Source organism: Lithobates pipiens, unplaced genomic scaffold (assembly GCF_037356315.1).
Source record: "Lithobates pipiens isolate NorthernLeopardFrog02 unplaced genomic scaffold, aLitPip1_a1.2 Scaffold_35, whole genome shotgun sequence".
Lineage (NCBI taxonomy): Eukaryota > Metazoa > Chordata > Amphibia > Anura > Ranidae > Lithobates > Lithobates pipiens.
In genome coordinates, this window is record NW_027507811.1 from 9,433,472 (window position 1) to 9,458,211 (window position 24,740).

General features: G+C 48.0%; 2 protein-coding genes across 4 annotated transcripts in view; one reads left to right on the plus strand and one right to left on the minus strand.

Moving 5' to 3' along the window:
• LOC143955741 (uncharacterized) overlaps positions 1-13,869 on the plus strand; it is a 48,227-nt gene extending 34,358 nt beyond the window's left edge. The window contains exons 2-6 of one of the 2 annotated variants that reach the window (XM_077465861.1): positions 3,660-3,768; positions 4,337-4,471; positions 4,732-4,929; positions 5,127-5,238; positions 5,997-13,869. In XM_077465861.1, the coding sequence (XP_077321987.1) occupies positions 3,685-3,768; positions 4,337-4,471; positions 4,732-4,929; positions 5,127-5,238; positions 5,997-7,048 (1,581 nt within the window). In that variant the 5' untranslated portion in view covers positions 3,660-3,684 and the 3' untranslated portion in view covers positions 7,049-13,869. The remainder of the gene's footprint in view (positions 1-3,659; positions 3,769-4,336; positions 4,472-4,731; positions 4,930-5,126; positions 5,239-5,996) is intronic. The other variant, XM_077465862.1, reaches the window with a different exon arrangement.
• The window catches only part of LOC143955900 (uncharacterized), a 184,872-nt gene that overhangs the window by 138,242 nt on the left and 21,890 nt on the right, over positions 1-24,740 (minus strand). The window lies entirely within an intron of this gene.

The window sequence follows — 24,740 nt, forward strand, 5'->3', positions numbered from 1 at the left end:
CACTTTATTCATAATATTTCTGATTGTTCACAAAAAATTCTGTGCCCTTTACCACTGTATGCTCATTACTACGTCTTTATGAGGAACTGTTGCTTATATATAATTTTTGAGCACTATATATATATATATATATATATATATATATATATATATATATATATATTTTTTTTTTTCTGTACAATTGATTATTGTATGAGTTATAGAGTATATTCTTATTATTCACTTAGTTGTGTTTTTATATTATAATTTTTGACTAGTTATAGTGTATACATATTATTCTGTTATAGGTTTTAGATATATTTTGTTTTTTAGATTTTTGTAATTGTGAGCGCGGTTGAAATTCCTGATTTATATGCTTTATAGGTGTGCATTACATCGCATCAATCGCAGCCTTTAGATATTGCGTGCTGGGCGTCGATGCGTCACAGTGGCAGTGCTTAGTATCTACCGCTGCCCTCCCGTGCTGCCGTCCCCCTCTCTTCTCCTCACTCTCTTCTACCCCCTCCGTGCCGCCGTCCCCCCTCTCTTCTCCTCACTCTCTTCTCCCCCCTCCATGCCGCCGTCCCCCTCTCTTCTCCTCACTCTCTTCTCCCCCCTCCGTGCCGCTGTCCCCCTCTCTTCTCCTCACTCTCTTCTCCCCCCTCCGTGCCGCCGTCCCCCTCTCTTCTCCTCACTCTCTTCTCCCCCCTCCGTGCCGCCGTCCCCCTCTCTTCTCCTCACTCTCTTCTCCCCCCTCCGTGCCGCCGTCCCCCTCTCTTCTCCTCACTCTCTTCTCCCCCCTCCGTGCCACCGTACCCCTCTCTTCTCCCCCCTCTCTTCTCCCCCCCTCCGTGCCGCCGTCCCTAGGGGTGCAACGGATCGTCACCGATCCATGATCCGAACGGGTCACCCCGCTCGGATCGGCACATGCCGCAATTCCGCGGAGCGCTCCGCGGCCTTTAGATATTTAAATTGATTGTTGAGAGATTTCTTTAGCGCAGTATTTTTTTTTCCCCCAAAGATTATCTATGTGATTTTTATTGTTAAAGTCGCATAGGGGTTCACATTGGTTAAATCACATAGAGCTTTTGGCGCCCAGCAGTCTTTGGGATTATTGAACCTTGTCCCTGATAGAGGCTAATATTCCCATTAGAGTGGGAATAGGATATCTGAGAATAGAGCGCATTTTATGAGATTGCTGGTATTTTTAGGGACTATAAAAATACTCACTTTGTATCTCTACTCTATACTTTATCTAATTTTTACTTATTCATAGGTAGCGCCAGATACCCCGGTTTTTATGTTATAATAATCGTTAGTTGCATCTCTAGTCTATACTGAAGTAGGCTGGAAGGGGATTCTGTACTGCGGTGTCTATACTGAGAGAATAGGCTGGGGGGGGGGGTGTCTGTACTGGAGGCCGTCTGTATTATGAGGTGTCTTTACTGAGGGGGTTAGACTTGTATAGAGGGGCTGTCTGTACTGAGGAATTATGCTGGGGGGGTGTCTGAATGAATGAAGGAAGACTTGTATAGCACTGAAATTGCGAACTGAATCGCCTCAAGGAGCTTGATCCGTGTCTGTACTGGAGGATGTTTGTATTTTGAGGTGTCTATAATGAGGGGTTAGACTTGGAGAGAGGGGGTGTCTGTACTGAGGAATTATGCTGGGAGGGGGTGTCTGTACTGAAAAAATTATGCTGGGAGGGGGTGTCTGTACTAAGGAATTATGCTGGGGGGGGGGTGTCTGTACTGGAGGCCGTCTGTATTATGAGGTGTCTTTACTGAGGGGGTTAGACTTGTATAGAGGGGGTGTCTGTACTAAGGAATTATGCTGGGGGGGTCGTCTGTACTGGAGGCTTTCTGAATTATGAGGTATCTTTACTGAGGGTGTGCCAGACCTAGCCGGGACACAGGCTTTTTAAGAGGACTGAATGCGAGCCTCTTGCCAACTGATTATGGGCCCTGGATTTTAAGGGGCACAGGGTGAATGAGAAACCCACTATAATCTGTGCTAGTTCAGATTCAATGCTGTATATATGTATATATGTATATATAATGTGTGTTGTCTCATGCTGTTAGGACATACACTGTTAGTGGCTAATGTCATGAACTCCACCACCTGTCTGTTGGCTTTTATAATGTAAATGAGTCTAGTCTGGCTTGTAATAGTATTCCACACATTTGGGCTAATTAACCCTGTGTTGATGTTTATGGTAATGTTTATTGAATTGTTAGTGAGCTAGGAGCCAATTAACTCTGTGTTGATGTTTATGGTAATGTTTATTGAATTGTTAGTGAGCTAGGAGCCAATTAACTCTGTGTTGATGTTTATGGTAATGTTTATTGAATTGTTAGTGAGCTAGGAGCCAATTAACTCTGTGTTGATGTTTATGGTAATGTTTATTGAATTGTTAGTGAGCTAGGAGCCGAAAAGTCTTATCCCTCAGTCAACTAGTCTGAGTGTTGATTTAGATAATTAGCTCCTGCTAATTAGGTTAGGTTTTAGTCTTCTACTGTATTATAAATACTTAGCATTTTGGTTTTAATAAATCAGTCCATGTTGAGCAGCTAAGCAAGTGTCGCCTTGTTTTGTGCTTGTGAGCGGTTGGAATATCTGATATCTATATTCAGACTCAGGAATCGGTATAGTGACGGAAGCACTCGATTGGAGTGTGGGATCGGTTCCGTCACAGAGGGGATAGGTGGAATGGCAGGTCTGTACTTGGAAACCTGTATTAAAGGGCTGGGCTGGGAGGGGGGAAATGTACTGAGGGGTAGGTTGGGTGGGAAAACTGTATTGGGGGGTTCTCTTAGAGATCAAAGGGATGAACTTTGGTCTATGAATAAGGGCAGTTTAACCACTTAAAGACGAAACCTTTTACTGACACTTGTTGCTTACAAATTAAAATCTGTGTTTTTTGCTAGAAAATTACTTAGAAGCCCCAAACATTATATATATTTTATTTTTAGCAGAGACCCTAGTGAAAAAAATGGCGATTGTTGCAATGTTTTAAGTCACACTGTACAGTGGAATCTTGGATTACAAGCTTAATCCATTCCAGGAGAATGCTTGTAATCCAAAGCACTCTCATATCAAAGCGAGTTTCCCCCCCCATAGAAGTCAATGGAAATGAAGATAATTGGTTCCACATTGACTTCTATGGCAGGCAATACCACAGGTGGCCAGAGGTGTGGGGGCGCTGGAGAGCCTCGGAAATACTTGGAGACCGCTCGGCTGCACTCGGGAACGGAGTATTTCCGAACGGCTCTAAGTGTCACCAGCGCCCCCCCCTGTGCGCACCTCTGGCCAAATGCGGTACTGCACACTGCAGAGGCTTAAATCCTGCTAGTCTTGCAAGACAAAGCTTGCACCTGAGTCAGGATTTTAAAAAAATATTAACTCGTATTGCGATACGCTCGTTATCTGCGTTACTCGCAATCCGAGGTTCCACTGTATTTGTGCAGCGGTCTTTAAAATGCAATTTTAGGAAAAAATACACTTCAAAGAATTCAATTGGTCTTTAAGCCCCTCCCATTGTAAGCACAGTTTGGCCACACCCACCATTTGGCTTTATTCCTATAGTTATTTTGTATTTGTATCCCCCATACATCCCCATTCTAATATTGTACAACCAGTACAGCCCAAATCATTCTTTGTTATCAATTATTGGTTGACAGGAAAACTGTACAGATCATATGACCAATGAGGATGGAGGAGGACCAGAGTCACATGACTGAGAAGATACTAAACCTCACCCTGGAGATCATCTACCTGCTGACCGGAGAGGTGAGGAGGATTCTGGGAGGTCACATGACATCACTCTTATCTCTATTAATAAAACACACAGACCTGACCGGAGAGGTGAGGAGGATTCTGGGAGGTCACATGACATCACTCTTATCTCTATTAATAAAAACACAGACCTGACCGGAGAGGTGAGGAGGATTCTGGGAGGTCACATGACATCACTCTTATCTCTATTAATAAAACACAGACCTGACCGGAGAGGTGAGGAGGATTCTGGGAGGTCACATGAAATCACTCTTATCTCTATTAATAAAACACAGACCTGACCAGAGAGGTGAGGAGGATTCTGGGAGGTCACATGAAATCACTCTTATCTCTATTAATAAAACACAGACCTGACCAGAGAGGTGAGGAGGATTCTGGGAGGTCACATGACATCACTCTTATCTCTATTAATAAAACACAGACCTGACCGGAGAGGTGAGGAGGATTCTGGGAGGTCACATGACATCACTCTTATCTCTATTAATAAAACACAGACCTGACCGGAGAGGTGAGGAGGATTTTGGGATTCTAACATGATGTTCCTATTGGTTCTCCAATACAGAGATTTCCTCTGGTGAAGTCTGGTGATCATATGACCATCACAGTGCCTCCATGTGACTCCCTAAAACCTGAGAGACACAACATGGAGAAGATTCTAGAAGTCACCAAGAAGATGATGGAGCTGCTGACAGGAGAGGTGAGGAGGATTCTGGGAATTCTGGGACATTATCCAGTAACAGACAAGGGATGTGTCTGGACAGCGTCATAATCGTGGAGAATGGATCCAGTAATGGAAACCCACCAGAGAGATGTCCCCGTCCTCTGTATTCCCGGGATTCCACACAGGAAGGTCACACCATCCCCCACCATCATCGGGCAAATGAGGAACAATTATTGGTAGTTATGTTTTATACGCAAGTATGTTTGTTACAATAAATGTTGTTTATATATATTTAGATTGAAAACCTCGGGGATTACAATATTGTTGTTAAAGAAGAATATAAAGAGGAGGATGAGGAATATGGAGTGATGAAGGAGCTCTCTGAAGGACACAAGGATATGATGGAGCCACCTAATAAGAGAAACCCACCAGAGAGATGTCCCCGTCCTCTGGATTCCACACAGGAAGATCACCCCACCCCCCACCATCATCAGGTAGGTACAGTTGAAGATCTCACCATCCCGCACCATCATCAGGTAGGTGGAGTTGAGGGTCGGGAACATAAAGTGATTGAACACTCTGACATGTGGAGATGATGTGTGGACTCTACAAGATTATATTTTCTATGTGATCTCACATCATAAATACTTCTATGTTACAGATGTTATTTTCTGCCATTCTGTTGGTTTAGGATGAAGATCTGATTAAAATAAAAGTTGAGAGTGAAGCAGAAGAGACGGATGTGGAGGAGGCTGAAATGGGAACATTCGAAGAGGAGGACACTCCTACAGAGATCAGCACAGGTGACCCATAATATATTCTTCTCTTATCTCTGCTCTGTTACTGCTCGCTGATTGGTCCAGAGTAGGGCGGGAGCTGAGTGATATCAGCCAATAATAGGTTGACGACGGTCCCCTCCCTGTACTGATACCCTATTTGTGGTTTAGCTGGCAGTATTAGGTTGTGGGTCACTCCTAGTTACAGTAGCACAGATATGATAACACAGATTGAGACTTTCTTAGGTTGGTTCCTCTTCTTCCAGCCGACTTATAGCTAAATGTTACCATAAAACTCTATTGGGATGATAAGTAAGGAGTAACATAAAACTGAAACACAACTTTCCAGAAGGAAATCCTGCTCCAAGTTCCCTCCAGTGCTGCATATCACCAGAAGCCTAGGTCTATGGTCACTTGTTCTATGGTAAAGGGTCTTCAAGTCAGAACGTTGACCCTCTTGTCTATCACATGACCCAGTGCCTAGGCTTGTGGTTGTGTGAAGAGCATGGACCTCCCAGTCCCCCATTGGTTCCTGCTCTTCTGACAAGGCTGTGTAAATGTAGAAGTGATCTGGGAGGACCAAAGAACCTTTGATTGAAGAGGGGGGAAAAGTCCCGGCTGGTTGGGACCTCCACAGAGAACATCTCCTCAGTCATATCTACCTGATCCAGATGGGATCTTGATGGAAGTGAACTAACCCTCTCATATCTATTGATGATGTTTTAATATCGTTCCAGGACACGCCATGGAGAATTTCTCTAACAATCGTCTCACTTTATCTTCAGGTTGTAAAATGGAAGATGAGGACATCACAGGAGATTGTGGCGGGGAAAAGACGACGAGCTCCACTATGGATGGTGCCGGAATTCCGAGGGAGAAGACATTTCCCTGTCCTGAATGGGGGGAAAGTTTTAGCTCGGAATCCAATCGAAATCGGCCTCAGAGTGATGACACGGGGGAGGAGCTTCATTCCTGTTATGAGTGCGGGAAGTGTTTCCTTCATAAATCAGAACTGGACATGCATTATGGTTTTCACATGGAGGAGAATCTGTATTCCTGTCCCGAGTTTTGGAACTCGGGACAGGAACACACAAACGCCCCCCCACAAAAGTCCCCTCTTTCCGTACATCAGAGTTTACACACGGAAGAGAAGCCGTATTCCTGCTCTGAGTGCGGAAAATGCTTTTTACGGAAATCAGACCTTCGCGTGCATGAAAGAACTCACACGGGGGAGAAGCCTTACTCCTGCCCTGACTGCGGGAAATGTTTCACGCAGAAATCCAGCTTTTCCAAACATCAGGTTTTGCACACGGGCGAGAAGCTGTATTCCTGCTCCGAGTGCGGGAAACGTTTTTCGCTGAAGGCCCACCTTTCCAGACATCAGAAATCGCACACTGGCGAGAAGCCGTATCCCTGCTCCGAGTGCGGGAAATGCTACCCGTGTAAATCGGACCTTCTTGTACATCAGAGATCCCACACCGGCGAGAAGCCGTATTCCTGTCCTGTCTGCGGGAAATGTTTTTCCCAGAGTTCCAGCTTTTCCAATCATCAGATAATGCACTCGGATGAGAAGTTGTATTCCTGCCCTGAGTGCGGAAAATGTTTTTCCCGGAAGGCCCACCTCTCCAGGCATCAGAGATCGCACACGGGCGAGAAGCCGTACGCCTGCCTCGAGTGCGGAAGGTGTTTCTCGCAGAAGGTCTGTCTTACCAGACACCAGAGATCGCACACGGGGGAAAGGCCATATTCCTGCCCTGAGTGCGGAAAAACGTTTTCACTGGAGACCTGTCTTGCCAAACATCGGAGAACGCACATGGGCAAGAAGCTGCAGGCCTGACCTGAGTGCGGGAAATGTTACACGCAGAAATAAAAAATAAATAGGGGGGGGGGGGGGCCCTGATCCAGGGAATGGCAAACAGTCAATGGTGGTCAAGTGCCTGAAGACCACATGGAATTACAGTAGTCATGCCAGTCATAGAGCCAGAGATGGTGGATGGATAGCTGTCCCACCTTAGAAGCTGTCTGGGGGAAGGGACAGGCACACCAAGAGACAGGGGCGCCAGATGGAAAACTTTTCTCCAATTACATGTATGCATATATTCTTTACTTATTGTTTTTCTTTATGAATTGCAGATATCATATAATACTTATACCGCTTTCTCCTGATGAAGCCTCGAAACGCGTTGAGTTTCACTCTGTCTGTCCATTCATACATGAGTGATGTAAAACAAGTGTTTTTTTTTTATCTCAGCTGGAATCCTTCCAGAGTGTAGATGTAGAAATCATGGCCAGATCTCCAGGCAGCCTGAGGAAGGGGTTAAACCCCAAAACATGTAGATTCACATCGCTCAAGCTCCGGCACCGCTTCACATTTCTGATGCCCTCTCCTTTCCCTCTGTTCCTGGGTCACGTGACCATCTGTGGTCTGCTGGAACCTGCCCGTGGTTGGAGTGTCTGAAGTGGCCAGAGAGCCAGGTAGGAGCTCCCTGGCCACTTCATAGAGCCAGAGATGGTAGATGGATGGCTGTCCCACCTTTAGAAACTGTGTAGATGTAGAAATCGTGGCCAATTCTCCAGACAGCATCAGAGGAGGGAGATTTAGCAGGAGCCCAGAGGTTCCAGACCACAGGACGCCCAGGGAGAAGAAGGAAGGAGCCGGTACAGTAACCAGAGGATCCAGGAGATGATAGGTGCTGGAGAGGTTACCAGAAGCAAACGCAGCTTGTCTTCCGGGTGTCCGGACATCGGAGCTCCTCCCTTGAAAACGACATGTTTCGGGGGTTGAACCCCTTCCTCAGGTTCTCCGCCGAAACGTGGTTTTACACTGCTTAAGCTCCGGCACCACTTCACATTCTTGATTCCCTCTCCTCTCCCTCTGTGGTCTACTGGAACCTGCCAGTGATGGGAGTGTCTGAAGTGGCCAGGGAGCCAGGTAGGAGCTCTGTGGCCACTTCATAGAGCCAGAGATGGTAGATAGATGGCTGTCCCACCTTAGAAGATGTCTGGGGGAAGGGACAGGCACACCAAAAGACATGGGACTCAGCTTGAATCCTTTCAAAGTGTAGATGTAGAAATTGTGGCCGGATTTCCAGGCAGCGTCAGAGGAGGGAGATTTAGCAAGAGCCCCGAGGTTCCAGACCACAGGATGCCCAGGGAGAAGGAAGGAGATGGTACAGTAAACAGAGGAATCTGGGAGATGGCTAGGTGCTGGAGAGGTTACCAGAGGACTGGCAGGAGCAAACACAGCTCAACTTCTGGGTGTCCGGACATCAGAGCTCCTCCCTGGAAAACAACATGTTTCGGGGGTTGAACCCCTTCCTCAGGTTATATGCCGAAATGTGGTTTTACGCCTCTCAAGCTCCAGCACCGCTTCGTTTCGTGATTCTGATTCCCTCTCCTCTCCCTCTGTTCCTGGGGTCACATGACCATCTGTGGTCTGCTGGAACCTGCCCGTTGTTGGAGTGTATGAAGTAACCCTAAGGTAGGAGCTCCCTGGCCACTTCATAGAGCCAGAGATGGTAGATGGATGGCTGTCCCACCTTAAAAGCTGTCTGGGGGAAGGGACAGGCACACCAAGAGACAAGCATGCCAGCAGGAATCCTTCCAGACTGTAGATGTAGAAATCATGGCCAATTCTCCAGGCAGCATCAGAGGAGGGAGATTTAGCAAGAGCCCAGAGGTTCCAGACCACAGGACGCCCAGGGAGAAGAAGGAAGGAGCCAGTACAGTAAACAGAGGAATCTGGGAGATGGCTAGGTGCTAGAGATGTTACTAGAGGACCGACAGGAGTCAAATACAGCTCAACTTCTGGGTGTCTGGACACTGGAGCTCCTCCCTGGAAAACAACATGTTTCGGGGGTTGAACCCCTTCCTCAGGTTATATGCTGAAACGTGATTTTATGCTGCTCAAGCTCCGGCACCGCTTCGCTTTGTGTTCCTGATTCCTTCTCCTCTCCCTCTGTTCCTGGGGTCACACGACCATCTGTGGTCTGCTGGAACCTGCCCGTGGTTGGAGTGTCTGAAGTAACCCTAAGGTAGGAGCTCCCTGGCCACTTCATAGAGCCAGAGATGGTAGATGGATGGCTGTCCCACCTTAAAAGCTGTCTGGGGGAAGGGACAGGCACACCAAGAGACAAGCATGCCAGCAGGAATCCTTCCAGACTGTAGATGTAGAAATCATGGCCAATTCTCCAGGCAGCGTCAGAGGAGAGAGATTTAGCAAGAGCCCAGAGGTTCCAGACCACAGGACGCCCAGGGAGAAGAAGGAAGGAGCCAGTACAGTAAACAGAGGAATCTGGGAGATGGCTAGGTGCTAGAGATGTTACTAGAGGACCGACAGGAGTCAAATACAGCTCAACTTCTGGGTGTCTGGACACTGGAGCTCCTCCCTGGAAAACAACATGTTTCGGGGCTTGAACCCCTTCCTCAGGTTATATGCTGAAACGTGATTTTATGCTGCTCAAGCTCCGGCACCGCTTCGCTTTGTGTTCCTGATTCCTTCTCCTCTCCCTCTGTTCCTGGGGTCACACGACCATCTGTGGTCTGCTGGAACCTGCCCGTGGTTGGAGTGTCTGAAGTAACCCTAAGGTAGGAGCTCCCTGGCCACTTCATAGAGCCAGAGATGGTAGATGGATGGCTGTCCCACCTTAGAAGCTGTCTAGGGGAAGGGACAGGCACACCAAGAGACAAGCATGCCAGCAGGAATCCTTCCAGACTGTAGATGTAGAAATCATGACCAGATCTCAAGGCAGCATCAAAGGCAGGAGATTTAGCAAGAGCCCCGAGGTTCCAGACCACAGGGCATCTGGAGAGAAGAAGGAAGGAGCCGGTACAGTAACCAGAGGATTCCGGGAGTCCGGACACCCAGAAATCGAGCTGTGTTTGCTCCTGTCGGGTCCTCTGGTAACCTCTCCAGCACCTATCCTCTCCCGGATTCCTCTAGTTACTGTGCCAACTCCTTCCTCCTTCTCCCTTGGGCGCCCTGTGATCTGGAACCTCGGGGCTCTTGCTAAATCTCCCTTCTCTGATGCTGCCTGGAGACCTGGCCATGATCCCTGCATCTACACTCTGAAAGGATTCCATCTGGCACCCCAAAAAACAACAGAAGAACCTCTGGACAGACAGAGTGAAACTCAACGCGTTTCGAGGCTTCATCAGGAGAAAGCGGTATAAGTATTATATGATATCTGCAATTCATAAAGAAAAACAATAAGTAAAGAATATATGCATACATGTAATTGGAGAAAAGTTTTCCATCTGGCGCCCCTGTCTCGTGGTGTGCCTTTCCCTTCCCCCAGACAGCTTCTAAGGTGGGACAGCCACTACCATCTCTGGCTCAATGTCTGGCACGACTACTGTGAGTCCACGTGGTCTTCGGGCACTTCTCATTACAGTGGAACCTTGGTTTACAAGTAATGTGGTTAACAAGCGTTTTCAAAGATGAGCAACTTTTTAAATTCTGACTTGGTTTGCGAGTGTTGTCTCGCAAAATTAGCAGAATTCAAGCTAATAGGGTGTGCAGTACTGCATTTGGCCACAAGGGCAGGGAGTGGGCGTTGGTGACACTCTGAACTGTTTGGGGCCGTTCGGAAATACTCTGAATCACTGGGAAATACTCTGTTGCCAAGTGTTTCCGAGCCTTTCCTAGTTCAGCCGAGCTGTCTTTTTGAGTATTTCTGAGGCTCTCCGCCCCCCCCCCCCCCCAACCTCTGGCCAAACGCGGTATTGCATGCAATAGAAGTCAATGTGGGACGAATTATCTTCATTTCCAGTGACTTCTATGGGGAAAATCGCTTTGATATGCAAGTGCTTTGGAACGGATTATGCTTGTAATCCAAGGTAACACTGTTTTTTAGTAATTGTTTTCATTGCCAATTGTACTTTTTGGATATACAATTTTTTTATCCTTTCTTATCAATAAATTGTTTCTTTTGCATGGATTTTATCCTCTATTGACTGTTTGCCATTCCTTGGATCAGCGCTCCACTATTTTTTTTTTTTTTTTTTTACTTTTCCTCATTTGGTCACTTGAGTTTGGGTGTAGCGGCACCATTATTTGGCTTCCTTGGTTTTAATTTTTTTTTGTTTTTGCGCCTGGCTTTCTGTTTTATGTTATGCACAGAAATAAGACCTTGCAAGATCTCACTCAGGGAAGAAGTCGTATTACTGCTGAGATTTTTTTTTTTTCCATGGAAATCCCTTCCCAACACACATCAGAGACCTTGTAAAACAAAGAAGAGAGAGCGCACCAGCCTTGCGCATTACCCAAGTTCTATCTTTAATAATGGATAAAAAGAAGTGTACTCGCAAACAAATAAGTTACATAGTTAGTCAGGTTGCAAAAAAAAAAAGACACAAGTCCATCTAGTTCCACCATAAAAAAAAAAATCATACAATCCCATATACCCAATCCTATACCCACAGTTGATCCAGAGGCACGATGTCCACACCATTCACCAATCCTCGGCCAACCCATCACCCCATATACCCAATCCTATACCCACAGTTGATCCAGAGGCACGATGTCCACACCATTCACCAATCCTCGGCCAACCCATCACCCCATATACCCAATCCTATACCCACAGTTGATCCAGAGGCACGATGTCCACACCATTCATCAATCTTCGGCCAACCCATCACTCCATATACCCAATCCTATACCCACAGTTGATCCAGAGGCATGATGTCCACACCATTCACCATCCTCGGCCAACCCATCACCCCATATACCCAATCCTATACCCACAGTTGATCCAGAGGCACGATGTCCACCCCAATCACCATCCTCGGCCAACCCATCACCCCATATACGCAATCCTATACCCACAGTTGATCCAGAGGCATGATGTCCACACCATTCACCATCCTCGGCCAACCCATCACCCCATATACCCAATCCTATACCCACAGTTGATTCAGAGGCATGATGTCCACACCATTCACCATCCTCGGCCAACCCATCACCCCATATACCCAATCCTATACCCACAGTTGATCCAGAGGCACGATGTCCACACCATTCGCCAATCTTCGGCCAACCCATCACCCCATATACCCAATCCTATACCCACAGTTGATCCAGAGGCACGATGTCCACACCATTCGCCAATCTTCGGCCAACCCATCACCCCATATACCCAATCCTATACCCACAGTTGATCCAGAGGCACGATGTCCACACCATTCACCATCCTCGGCCAACCCATCACCCCATATACCCAATCCTATACCCACAGTTGATCCAGAGGCACGATGTCCACACCATTCACCATCCTCGGCCAACCCATCACCCCATATACCCAATCCTATACCCACAGTTGATCCAGAGGCACGATGTCCACACCATTCACCATCCTCGGCCAACCCATCACCCCATATACCCAATCCTATACCCACAGTTGATCCAGAGGCACGATGTCCACACCATTCACCAATCTTCGGCCAACCCATCACCCCATATACCCAATCCTATACCCACAGTTGATCCAGAGGCACGATGTCCACACCATTCACCATCCTCGGCCAACCCATCACCCCATATACTCAATCCTATACCCACAGTTGATCCAGAGGCACGATGTCCACACCATTCACCAATCTTCGGCCAACCCATCACCCCATATACCCAATCCTATACCCACAGTTGATCCAGAGGCACAATGTCCACACCATTCACTATCCTCGGCCAACCCATCACCCCATATACCCAATCCTATACCCACAGTTGATCCAGAGGCACAATGTCCACACCATTCACCAATCTTCGGCCAACCCATCACCCCATATACCCAATCCTATACCCACAGTTGATCCAGAGGCACGATGTCCACACCATTCACCAATCTTCGGCCAACCCATCACCCCATATACCCAATCCTATACCCACAGTTGATCCAGAGGCACAATGTCCACACCATTCACTATCCTCGGCCAACCCATCACCCCATATACCCAATCCTATACCCACAGTTGATCCAGAGGCACGATGTCCACACCATTCACCAATCTTCGGCCAACCCATCGCCCCCCGGCACTAAAGCCAAAACCCTCCAAGTCGTCTTTGACTCAAACATGATGGACGCACAAATAGGATCAGTAGTCAGCGGATCCTACCACCTTCTTCGCCTACTGCGTAGACTCATCCTCTTCATCCCGGAAGGAGATACAGCAGCAGTAGTTGGAACAGTCATCAATTCCCGACTCAACTACGCAAGTTCCCTCTACCTAGGACTTCCAAAATACCAAATTTCACGTCTACAAAACATATAGAACACAGCAGCCAGACTGGTAACTGGAAAAAAAAAACATGGGAATCGATCATCCCTGAGGACCCTCCATTGGCCAGCCGTGAAGGATCGAGTTACATTCAAGACCCTCTGCCTCACTCACAAATGCGCACAAGGAAAAGCCCCGCAATACCCTTGTGACAAAATAAAGCACTACACCCCCAGGTCGCCCTCTCCGGCCAACTAACCAGAACCTCCTCCACATCCCCAAGACCCGTTATAAATTAAAAGGTGAACAAAGGTTCGCAGTCCAAGGACCACAGCTATGGAATGCTCTACCCGCGGACATCCGCTTGGAGGAAAACGATCTGGCCTTCAGGAAGAAGCTCAAGACCCACCTCTTCTGAAACAAAGGCGAAACCCCTCCTCCCCCCCCCCCCCCCCCCAGAAAAGCACGATCCAATTTGCTACAGCAGGGGAAACAATTCCTTCCTGATCCCAGAGAGTTTCCATGGTAGACACAAAGCAACCAGGTCACTGTTTCCAGTAAACCAGAGGACCTTTCAGATGGCTGACTCATTTTCGAGGAAAGACTGCATATGGTGCCAAGGACCACTGTGCTTCTTCTCAATGGGAGATCCCTGATGTACAGCAAAAAAATATGGCTCCTACAGAAGACCTTACCTTCACCTCAAAAGGGTTGTTTGGGTTCTCTGATGTTTGGTAGGCCAAGACAGGTTTCGAGGGGAGATCCCCACAGAACTCCCCCCCCCCCCCCCGTGTTCCTCAGGATCTCCCCTCGAAATGTGTCTTGGCCTACCAAACGTCAGAGAACCCAAACAACCCTTTTGAGGTGAAGGGTAAGGTCTTCTGTAGGAGCCATATTTTTTGCTGTACATCAGGGATCTCCCATTGAGAAGAAGCACAGTGGTCCCTGGCTCCATATGCAGTCTTTCCTCTCCAGTCAAATCCCCCATTTGTCGGCAACCTCCGTTCTCGGCTCTCTATGGCACACCACTCGAGATCTTCCGTAGGATGCGGGTTCGGCTCTGCTGTCTGAAAGTGGAAAATGTCAATATTGACCATATCAGATGTACCATTTCATATCTAGCTGATGAAATGTTAACTTTTTTTTTTTTTTTTGGATGAAACAAATAAAGATTGCATTGTTCGATCCCTAAAATCGTGATATTCCTTCTAAGCTAATTGAGAAATGCTCCTTTTCTTTTCCCACATTCCTTTTCGATAAGTATTGAGCCTATAATGCCGCGTACAAATGAGCGGAATGCCGGATGGGAGCTTTTCATCGTATATTCCAATCGTGTGTATGCCCCATGTAGAAAATTCTGACGGACCTAGAAATAGAACATGTTCTAAATATTTCCGACGGAACCAATTCCTATCGGGGAAAACCGTTGTCTGTACGCTGTCCCGACTGATCAAAAGCGACGCATGCTCTGAAGCAAGTACGAGACGGAAGCTGTTGGCTACTGGCCATTGAACTTCCTTTTTCTAGTCCTGTTATACGTCATTGCGTTCTTGACGATCTGACGGAAAAATATTTCAGAATTTATTCCGACGGGAAAACCGGTCGTGTGTATGGGGCAATTACAAAAAAAAATGCTCTGGTCGTTAACCACTTTAGCCCCGGAAGATTTTGCCCCCTTAATGATGAGCATTTTTTGCGATTCGGCACTGCGTCGCTTTAACTGACAATTGCGCGGTCGTGTGATGCTGCTCCCTAAAAACAAAATTGAAGTTCCTTTTTTTTCCCTACAAATAGAGCTTTCTTTTGGTTGTATTTGATCGCCTCAGCGTTTTTTATTTTTTGCACCATAAACAAGAAAAGACAATTTTGAAAATATAAAGAAATTATTTCTTTCTCAGTTTGGGGCGATACGTATTCTTCTACATATTTGTTGGTAAAAAAATCGCAATAAGCGTATATTGATTGGTTTGCGCAAAAGTTATAGCTTCTACAAAATAGGGGATAGATTTATGGCATTTTTTTTTATTAGTAATGGAAGTAATCTTTTTCTCTGGACTGCAACATTGCAGCGGACAGATCGGACACTTTAGAAATTTTTTTGGGACCGTTGACATTTATACAGCGATCAGAGCTAAAAATAGCCGCTGATTACTGTGTAAAATTCACTGTCAGGGAAGAGATTAAACACTAGGGGGCGATCAAGGGGTTAAATGTGTTCTAACTGTAGCGGGGAGGGGCTACCACTGAGATGACATCGATCACTGCTCCCGATGACAGGGAGCAGTAGACCCCTGTCATGTCACTAGGCAGAACAGGGAGATGCTCTACCCGCGGACATCCTTGTTTACATTTCCCCATTCTTCATAGTTTCATAGTTAGTAAGGTTGAATAAAGACACCAGTCCATCCAGTTCAACCTGAGTGTCTACAATTGTCCCCATCCCTGTACATTACACACTCACATTGGTCCCTACCCTCAAGGAGCCCACAAGCCAAAGTCCCCAATCATACTAGGGCCAATTTTGGACAGAAGCCAATTAACCTACCTGCATGTCTTTGGTTTGTGGGAGGAAACCGGAGGAAACCCACGCAGGCACAGGGAGAACATACAAACTCCAGGCAGGTAGTGTCATGGTTGGGATTTGAACCAGCGACCCTTGTTACTGCTAGGTGAGAGTGCTAACCACTACACCACTGTGCTGCCCTCGTCGCGATTGCAGGCCCCCGGCAGACATCGAGCCTGTGGGACTCGCAGGCACGCTTCCGCGGCTCGGGGGTTACGTAGGGACATGCGGTTACGCCCTTTGGCGTGTGTACTCCGAAACGCGTCGCATAGCTGTGACGTCACAGCCCGGCGCCACGATGTGTTGTGCTTCTCAAGCCTCGTTCTGGCAATGAACACACGGCCGTGTTATCTCCATTCTACGGACGCCATACGGGCCTTGCAGACACTGCAGCACGGCCAGTGACGGGCTCTGGCGTCAGACTCCCTTATGCCGCGTACACACGAGCGGACTTTTCGACGGACTAGGTCCGACGGACTTTCGGAGGATTTCCGACAGACTTTCCGAATGAACGGACTTGGCCACACACAATCACACCACAGTCCGACAGTTTTCGAACGTGATGACGTACGACCGGACTAGAATAAGGAAGTTCATAGCCAATAGCTGCCCTAGCGTTGGTTTTTGTCCGTCGGACCAGCATACACACGAATGGATTTTTCGACCGCACTCGAGTCCGTCGGAAAGATTTGAAACATGTTCTATTTCTAAAGTCCGTCAGATTTTTGGACAGCAAAGGTCCGATGGTCTGGATGGCAGGTCTGTGTCCGCTCTGCATATGTAGAACAGACGCGGATGCAACCCGCTCTACCCTAAGGGCCCTCCGATCTGCCCAGACAGAAGGGGACAGATCTCCTTCTGTTTTTTTTTTTTTTTTAAGGAGATCGGATTGCAGATAGGCGGGTGTAAACGGACACGAGTCTGTTTACATCTGCTGCTCTAAAGAGGTGAATGGAGAGTCCGTGTGAGTCCACCTGAAAAACAGACAGGCGGACATGATCGAACCGATCATGTGAAAGGTGCCTAAGGCTGCTTTCACACTGATGTATAGCGGTTTACTTGCTCCTCAACTGACCTCAATCTTCACTTCCTCCTCAGGATTCCTGTAGCTGGTTGGTAGTGCCGGTGGGTACTGCTGACAGGTGCTGATACTGCTGGCTGGTACTGGTACTACTACTGCTGGTGAGTACTGTTGACTGGTACTGCTGGTGGGTACTGGTACTGCTTGCTGGTGGCTGGTACTGGTGGCAGGTACTGCTGGCTGGTACTGATGACTGGTACTGCTGGTGGGTACTGGTACTGCTTGCTGGTGGCTGGTACTGGTGGCAGGTACTGCTGGCTGGTACTGATGACTGGTATGGATGGCGGGTACTGGTACTGGTGACTGGTACTACTGGCTGGTACTGGTACGGCTGGTTGGTACTGGTAATGTTGGTACTGTTGGTTGGTACTGATACTGCTGTCTGGTACTGATACTGCTGTCTGGTACTGATACTGCTGGCTGGTACTGATACTGCTGGCGGGTACTGGTACTGCTGATGGGTACTGCTCGTTGGTACTGATACTGGTGACGGGTACTGCTGGCTGGTACGGATGGTGGGTACTGGTACTGCTGGTTGGTATGGATGGTGGGTACTGCTGGTTGGTACTAGTACTGCTGGCGGGTACTGGTACTGCTGACTGGTACTGCTAGCTAGTACTGCTGGTAGGTACTAGTACTGCTGGCTGGTACTGGTACCGATGACTGTACTGCTGGTGGGTACTGGTACTGATACTGGTGGCTGGTACTGATACTGCTGGCAGGTACTGGTACTGCTGGCTGGTACTATTACTGTTGGTTGGTACTGGTGGCTGGTACTGATACTGGTGGCTGCTGTCCTGGATTGTGGGTTCCTGTGTCCCGACTTGCCATCCCTGAGTATAATTGTAACAGAAGCATGCAGCAGGAGTCGGCGCTATACAGGGAGCATCGGCTCTGCTTTCTCTAAGGCGGCTCCGTTCTTCACACTAATGCCCGGAGATGGTGGGGTCGGGAACCCGCGAACTGGGCTTGCCGACCACATCTTGCTCTGAGATGGCGGGCCACATCAGAGGGTTGGAAACCCCTGCTCTAGGGTGTCTGCTAAATAAAAATAATTAATGTTTGGGGGGTTCTATGTAATTTTCTAGCAAACAAATTATGATTTTTTTACATGTAGGAGAGAAAATTCGGAATTGGCCTGGGTGGCAAGTGGTTAAGGTCTTTTTGAAATGCTTATTGGTATACAGCAGTGGTCCCCAATCTCCTCGGCACCAGGGGCTGGCCTCAGCGATGGCAACCTCTTAACTGTTTGGTGCTGCCTGGGGAGGGGGATTGGTGCTGCCTGTTACTTGGTGAGCGGGTGGGGGCAGCCTGTTACCTACATGGGGGGGGGGGTGCTGCCTTTTACCTCCAGGGTAAGGGGTGGTGTGAGCATTGCCTGTCACCTCCAGGGGGAAGGTGTGTGTGTGTGTGTGTGTGTGTGTGCGCGGTCTGTCACCTGATGGGGGGCTTGTGTTGGCACAGCCTGTCACCTCTGGAGGGTGTGGGCATGTGCAGCCTGTCACCTCTGGGCCAGACTGGTTCTCCACCCTCCATATTTTCTGCTCCCCTTTCCTCTCCGTAGTTAAGGTAACTATAGAGAGGGTATGGAGTAGTGGTGCTAGGAGGAAAGGGCACCCTCTGGAGGGTGGCAGTGCAGGTTATGCTGACTAGCTCACCTGCCATCCAGCTGCATGGCCCAGCTCCCAACAGGCCATGGGCTGGCACGGATTGAGGATCCCTGGTATAGAGCATCAAATACTGCCAACACATTTTAGGGCAAAAGGCAGTCCCCTTTCAGAGTTTGAGCAGTTGATTTTAATAGAATCAAGATGGAATGCACTAGGGGACCCGTGTTAAGGATTGATGAAGACTAGCTTCTCCTAAAGGCATTAAGAGTTGGCAGGACTCCTAAACGGCAGTATGGAAGAGTCATAATAAGCAGACATTTTTAGCATTCCTGCATTGAATGTGTAGGTGTGACTGTTGATTGTGTATAGTATGCAGATCAGACAACATCAACAAAGCCCCAAGACATTAAAGTAGGGTTTCTCAACTAGGATTCCTTTAGAGGTTGCCAGGAGTTCCTTGAGTAATGAGCATTTTCTGCCTCTCAGATAAGTTCCCACTGATCTCTTTAGCTATCTATAAGGGGGTCATTCTTCCAAATGACCACATGTGTAAGGAGCATTCTTCCTCAACCAGGGTCCCATCAAACCCTTGGGTTCCTCCAGAGGTTCCTTGAGGAATGAGCCATTTCAACCTCTCAGATAAGTTCCCACTGACAGCAATTGATCTTTTTAGCTATCTGTAAAAGATTAATTCTTCCCAATGACCACAAGTTTAAGGAGCATTCTTCCTCAACCAAGGTTCCATGAAACCATTGGGTTACTCCAGAGGTTCCTTGAGGAATGAGCCATTTCAACCTCTCAGATAAGTTCCCACTGACAGCGTTGATCTTTGGAGCTATCTATAAAGGATTAATTCTTCCCAATGACCACAAGTGTAAGGAGCATTCTTCCTCAACCAAGGTTCCATGAAACCATTGGGTTACTCCAGAGGTTCCTTGAGGAATGAGCAATTTCAACCTCTCAGATAAGTTCCCACTGACAGTGTTGATCTTTTTAGCTATCTGTAAAGGGGTAATTCTTCCCAATGACCACAAGTGTAAGGAGCATTCTTCCTCAACCAGGGTTCCATGAAACCCATGGGTTCCTTGAGGAATGAGCCATTTCAACCTCTCAGATAAGTTCCCACTGACAGCGTTAATCTTTTTAGCTATCTCTAAAGGGGTAATGCTTCCCAACTACCACAAGTGTAAAGCCGCGTACACACGGGCGGACTGTATGGCCTACTTAGTCCGTCATACAATCCGACGGACAGTCCGTCATACTTTCGAATGAACGGACTTGACCACACACGGCACTTTTTGAGCGGACTAATAAGGCGTAATAAGTCTGCCGTACTATCCGCCCTACTTTTGAAATGAACGGACTCGCCCACACACGCTGAGGAATGTCCTCATTTCGAGCGCGTCTCCAGGTAGGCGGGGCCCGTGAAGGAGACGTCGCTTGCCCCGCCGCCTGGTATGGACTTAAAGGGGAACCCCAACGCCGAAAAAAATCGGCGTGGGGGTCCCCCCCAAGTCCACAACAGACCCTTGTCCGAGCACGCTACCCGGCCGGCCAGGAAAGGGGGGTGAGCGAGCGCCCCCCACCCCCCTCCTGAGCCGTACCAGGCCGCGTGCCCTCAACATGGGGGGTGCCTTGGGGAAGGGGGGGCCGCGCGGCCCCCCACCCCAAAGCACCTTCTCCCCATGTTGATGAGGACAAGGGCCTCTTCCTGACAACCCTGGCCGTTGGTTGTCAGGGTCTGCGGGCAGGGGGCTTATCGGAATCCGGGAGCCCCCTTTAATAAGGGGGCCCCCGGATACCAGCCCCCCACCCTATGTGAATGAGTATGGGGTACAATGTACCCCTACCCATTCACCTGTAAAATAAAAGTACAAAAAAAAAAACACAAGAGATAAAATACTTTATTGCACAGCTCCGGGGGTCTTCCGTCTTCGGGGGTCTTCTCGCCGGACTCCTCCGCTATCTTCTTGTAGCTCTTTTGCTAGCGGAGGAGTCCGGCTTTCTTCCTCGCCGCCAGCCTCTTCTCCCGACTTCGGGGGTCTTGTCCCCCTCTTCGGTTCTTCTACCGGGCCACCGCACCTTCTTATAGCTCTTTTACAGGCGGTGGCCCGGTCTTCTGTCGCCGCCGCCGCCGCCTTCCGTTCTTCTTCTTCTCCTTCATCTCCAGGAGATGTTGACTCGGCGATCTCTCCGGCCACAATGCCAGACCCGCGCTGCGCGGCCACTTATATAGGGACAAGGGGCGGTTTCACATGGCTTTATGTCACATGGGTTGGTCACATGGGTTGATGTCACATGGGGACTATGACATTGTAAGGGGGCGGGGTCACCATGTGACACCAACCCATGTGACATAAAGCCATGTGACACCGCCCCTTGTCCCTATATAAGTGGCAGCACAGCGCGTCTCTGGCATTGTGGCTGGAGAGAGCCCCGCCTACCTGGATACCCGCTCGAAATGAGCGGACTTTTCTCCGGGCGGGAAAAGTCCGCTCATTCACTAATGTATCATGGGTTGTAGATATAGAACTTTTAGGACCGAAAAGTTATTTCAAGGGTTTCTCCGTGTTAAAAGGTTGAGAAAGGCTGCATTAAAGGCTAAGTTCACCTATTTTTCTAAATTCCAGCCTCCCTGTGTCCCAACCATGACACTACCCGCCTGGAGTTTGCATGTTCTCCCTGTGCCTGCATGGGTTTCCTCCGGGTACTCCGGTTTCCTCCCACAATCCAAAGACATGCAGGTAGGTTAATTGGCTTAGTATATGAATGGGGGCCTTGGCTTGTGGGCTCCTTGAGGGTAGGGACCGATGTGAGTGTGCAATGTACAGGGATAGGGATAATTGTAGACACTCACTCAGGTTGAACTGGATGGACTGGTGTCTTTATTCAACCTTACTAACTATGAAACTATGAAACACACACGCCCTGCACCTGCCCTCCCCCATCCAGAAGATCGCTCCCGCCCACCTCTGCAGTTCCATGCTTTTTCAATGCAGGCAATGTTCGTGAGCGCTGTTTTCCTCAATACACAGCTGATTCTGTACTGTGCTGCCCGGCTGTTACCTACCTTGGCCTGCTTCCTGGGCTTGCTTTGTCCCCTGACTCAGTGCCTTGATTCCCGGCGGCTGGTGATCGCTGTCTGCATATCGGCTCTGCTACCATCTCCTGCTCCAGGGCCAGGCTGCTTCAGTGTCCTCTTCCTAAGACTACAACTCCCAGCTCCTTCCACCTAAGTGCAGACCAGGCACTCGTGCCACTCCATGCCCTCACACGCTCTGTCCACACCTTCAGGAGTGTTGGCCAGGAGGTGCAAGAGAGGCCTCCACAAACATTCCAGTCGTCACCAGGTATATGATTGATAGGCAGAGTGTGCAGGAGCTGAGCGATCACAGAACAGTCTATGTGTAGCAGAGCTATAGTATTTAAAACAGTGTGTCCTGAAAGTCTGTACAGCTCATCATACACTATATACACCTGTAGGCAGGTGCAGTCTATTTTCTCCACTGCAGGTGGTGCTCGACCACAGTGGCAATACAGATGGAGAGGAAGTTGAGAGGAACTCGGTTCCTCTTTGGTCACAGGGAGACAGCTATCTGACTGGATTCTGGATGTGACTTTGCAGTCATCTTGGATCAGGCAGAGTCTATTAAGGGACCATGTCTCCCGGGTTTGGCTCATTTTAACCCCCACTAGTGGCCGAAAAAGGGTTAAAACCGCCCGCAAAGCACCGCTGCAGCGGCGCTTTGCTCGCGACATAGCCGCGCTGCCCCATTGATTTCAATGGGTAGGAGCGGTGAATACATGGCTCCTTCACCGCTCCATAGATGCGGCTAGCAGGACTTTTTTCACTGTCCTGCCCGCACACCGCTCCAGTATGAAAGCCCTCGGACTTTCACACTGGAGTGAAAGGGGCCGTTTTTTTCAGGCGCTATTTTTAGCGCTGTAGCACCTGAAAACTGCCCCAGTGTGAAAGGGGCCTTATCAATGTGGACTTTGTGTGCTCGCTGCCTGGTGCCTCACTCTGCACCCTACCCATATACTATATACTTTGTTCTCCTGCATTAGGCAAATCGATTGTAGTTGCAGACACTTTAGTTGGACAATGCCACAGCTGTGGCCTATACTGATTATCAGAGAGGCACCAGAAGCTGGGCAACCCAAGAAGAGGTGGATCTCATCCTACCTTGAGCAGAGATCCATGTCGTCATCCCCCCCTCTGTTTGTAGTACAGGTTCCAGAGGGATACGGATTTGGCTAGTAGATTTCCTCAGCTGTCAAAAGTTGTTGCTGGAAGTAGACTAGGCTTTCCATCAGTGTTGAGGTGACACCAGCAATAGGACGCTATTCCTTCTACTGACACCAGCAATAGGACACTAACGGCAACATCGAGGCATTATTTCCTCCAGTGACACAAACGATATGGCACTAGTCCTTCCACTAACACCAATGATGGAGCGGTATACTTCCTATTAACACCAATGATGGGACACTATTCCTTCCACTAACAGCAATGATGGAGTGGTATTCTTCCCATTAATACCAATGATGGGACACTATTCCTTCCACTAACAGCAATGATGGAGTGGTATTCTTCCCATTAACACCAATGATGGAGTGGTATTCTTCCCATTAATACCAATGATGGAACACTATTCCTTCCACTAATACCAATGATGGAGCGGTATTCTTCCCATTAACACCAATGATGGAGCGGTATTCTTCCCATTAACACCAATGATGGGACACTATTCCTTCCACTAACAGCAATGATGGAGTGGTATTCTTATCATTAACACCAATGATTGAGTGGTATTCTTCCCATTAACACCAATGATGGAGTGGTATTCTTCACATTAACACCAATGATGGGACACTATTCCTTCCACTAACAGCAATGATGGAGTGGTATTCTTCCCATTAATATCAATGATGGGACACTATTCCTTCCACTAATACCAATGATGGAGCGATATTCTTCCCATTAATACCAATGATGGAGTGGTATTCTTCCCATTAACACCAATGATGGGACACTATTCCTTCCACTAACAGCAATGATGGAGTGGTATTCTTCCCATTAACACCAATGATGGAGTGGTATTCTTCCCATTAACACCAATGATGGAGTGGTATTCTTCCCATTAACACCAATGATGGAGTGGTATTCTTCCCATTAACACCAATGATGGAGCGGTATTCTTCCCATTAACACCAATGATGGGACACTATTCCTTCCACTAACAGCAATGATGGAGTGGTATTCTTCCCATTAACACCAATGATGGAGTGGTATTCTTCCCATTAACACCAATGATGGAGTGGTATTCTTCTCATTAACACCAATGATGGAGTGGTATTCTTCCCACTAACACCAATGATGGAGTGGTATTCTTCTCATTAACACCAATGATGGAGTGGTATTCTTCTCATTAACACCAATGATGGAGCGGTATTCTTCCCATTAACACCAATGATGGGACACTATTCCTTCCACTAACAGCAATGATGGAGTGGTATTCTTCCCATTAATACCAATGATGGGACACTATTCCTTCCACTAATACCAATGATGGAGCGATATTCTTCCCATTAATACCAATGATGGAGTGGTATTCTTCCCATTAACACCAATGATGGGACACTATTCCTTCCACTAACAGCAATGATGGAGTGGTATTCTTCCCATTAACACCAATGATGGAGTGGTATTCTTCCCATTAACACCAATGATGGAGTGGTATTCTTCCCATTAACACCAATGATGGAGTGGTATTCTTCCCATTAACACCAATGATGGAGCGGTATTCTTCCCATTAACACCAATGATGGGACACTATTCCTTCCACTAACAGCAATGATGGAGTGGTATTCTTCCCATTAACACCAATGATTGAGTGATATTCTTCCCATTAACACCAATGATGGAGTGGTATTCTTCCCATTAACACCAATGATGGAGTGGTATTCTTCCCATTAACACCAATGATGGAGCGGTATTCTTCCCATTAACACCAATGATGGGACACTATTCCTTCCACTAACAGCAATGATGGAG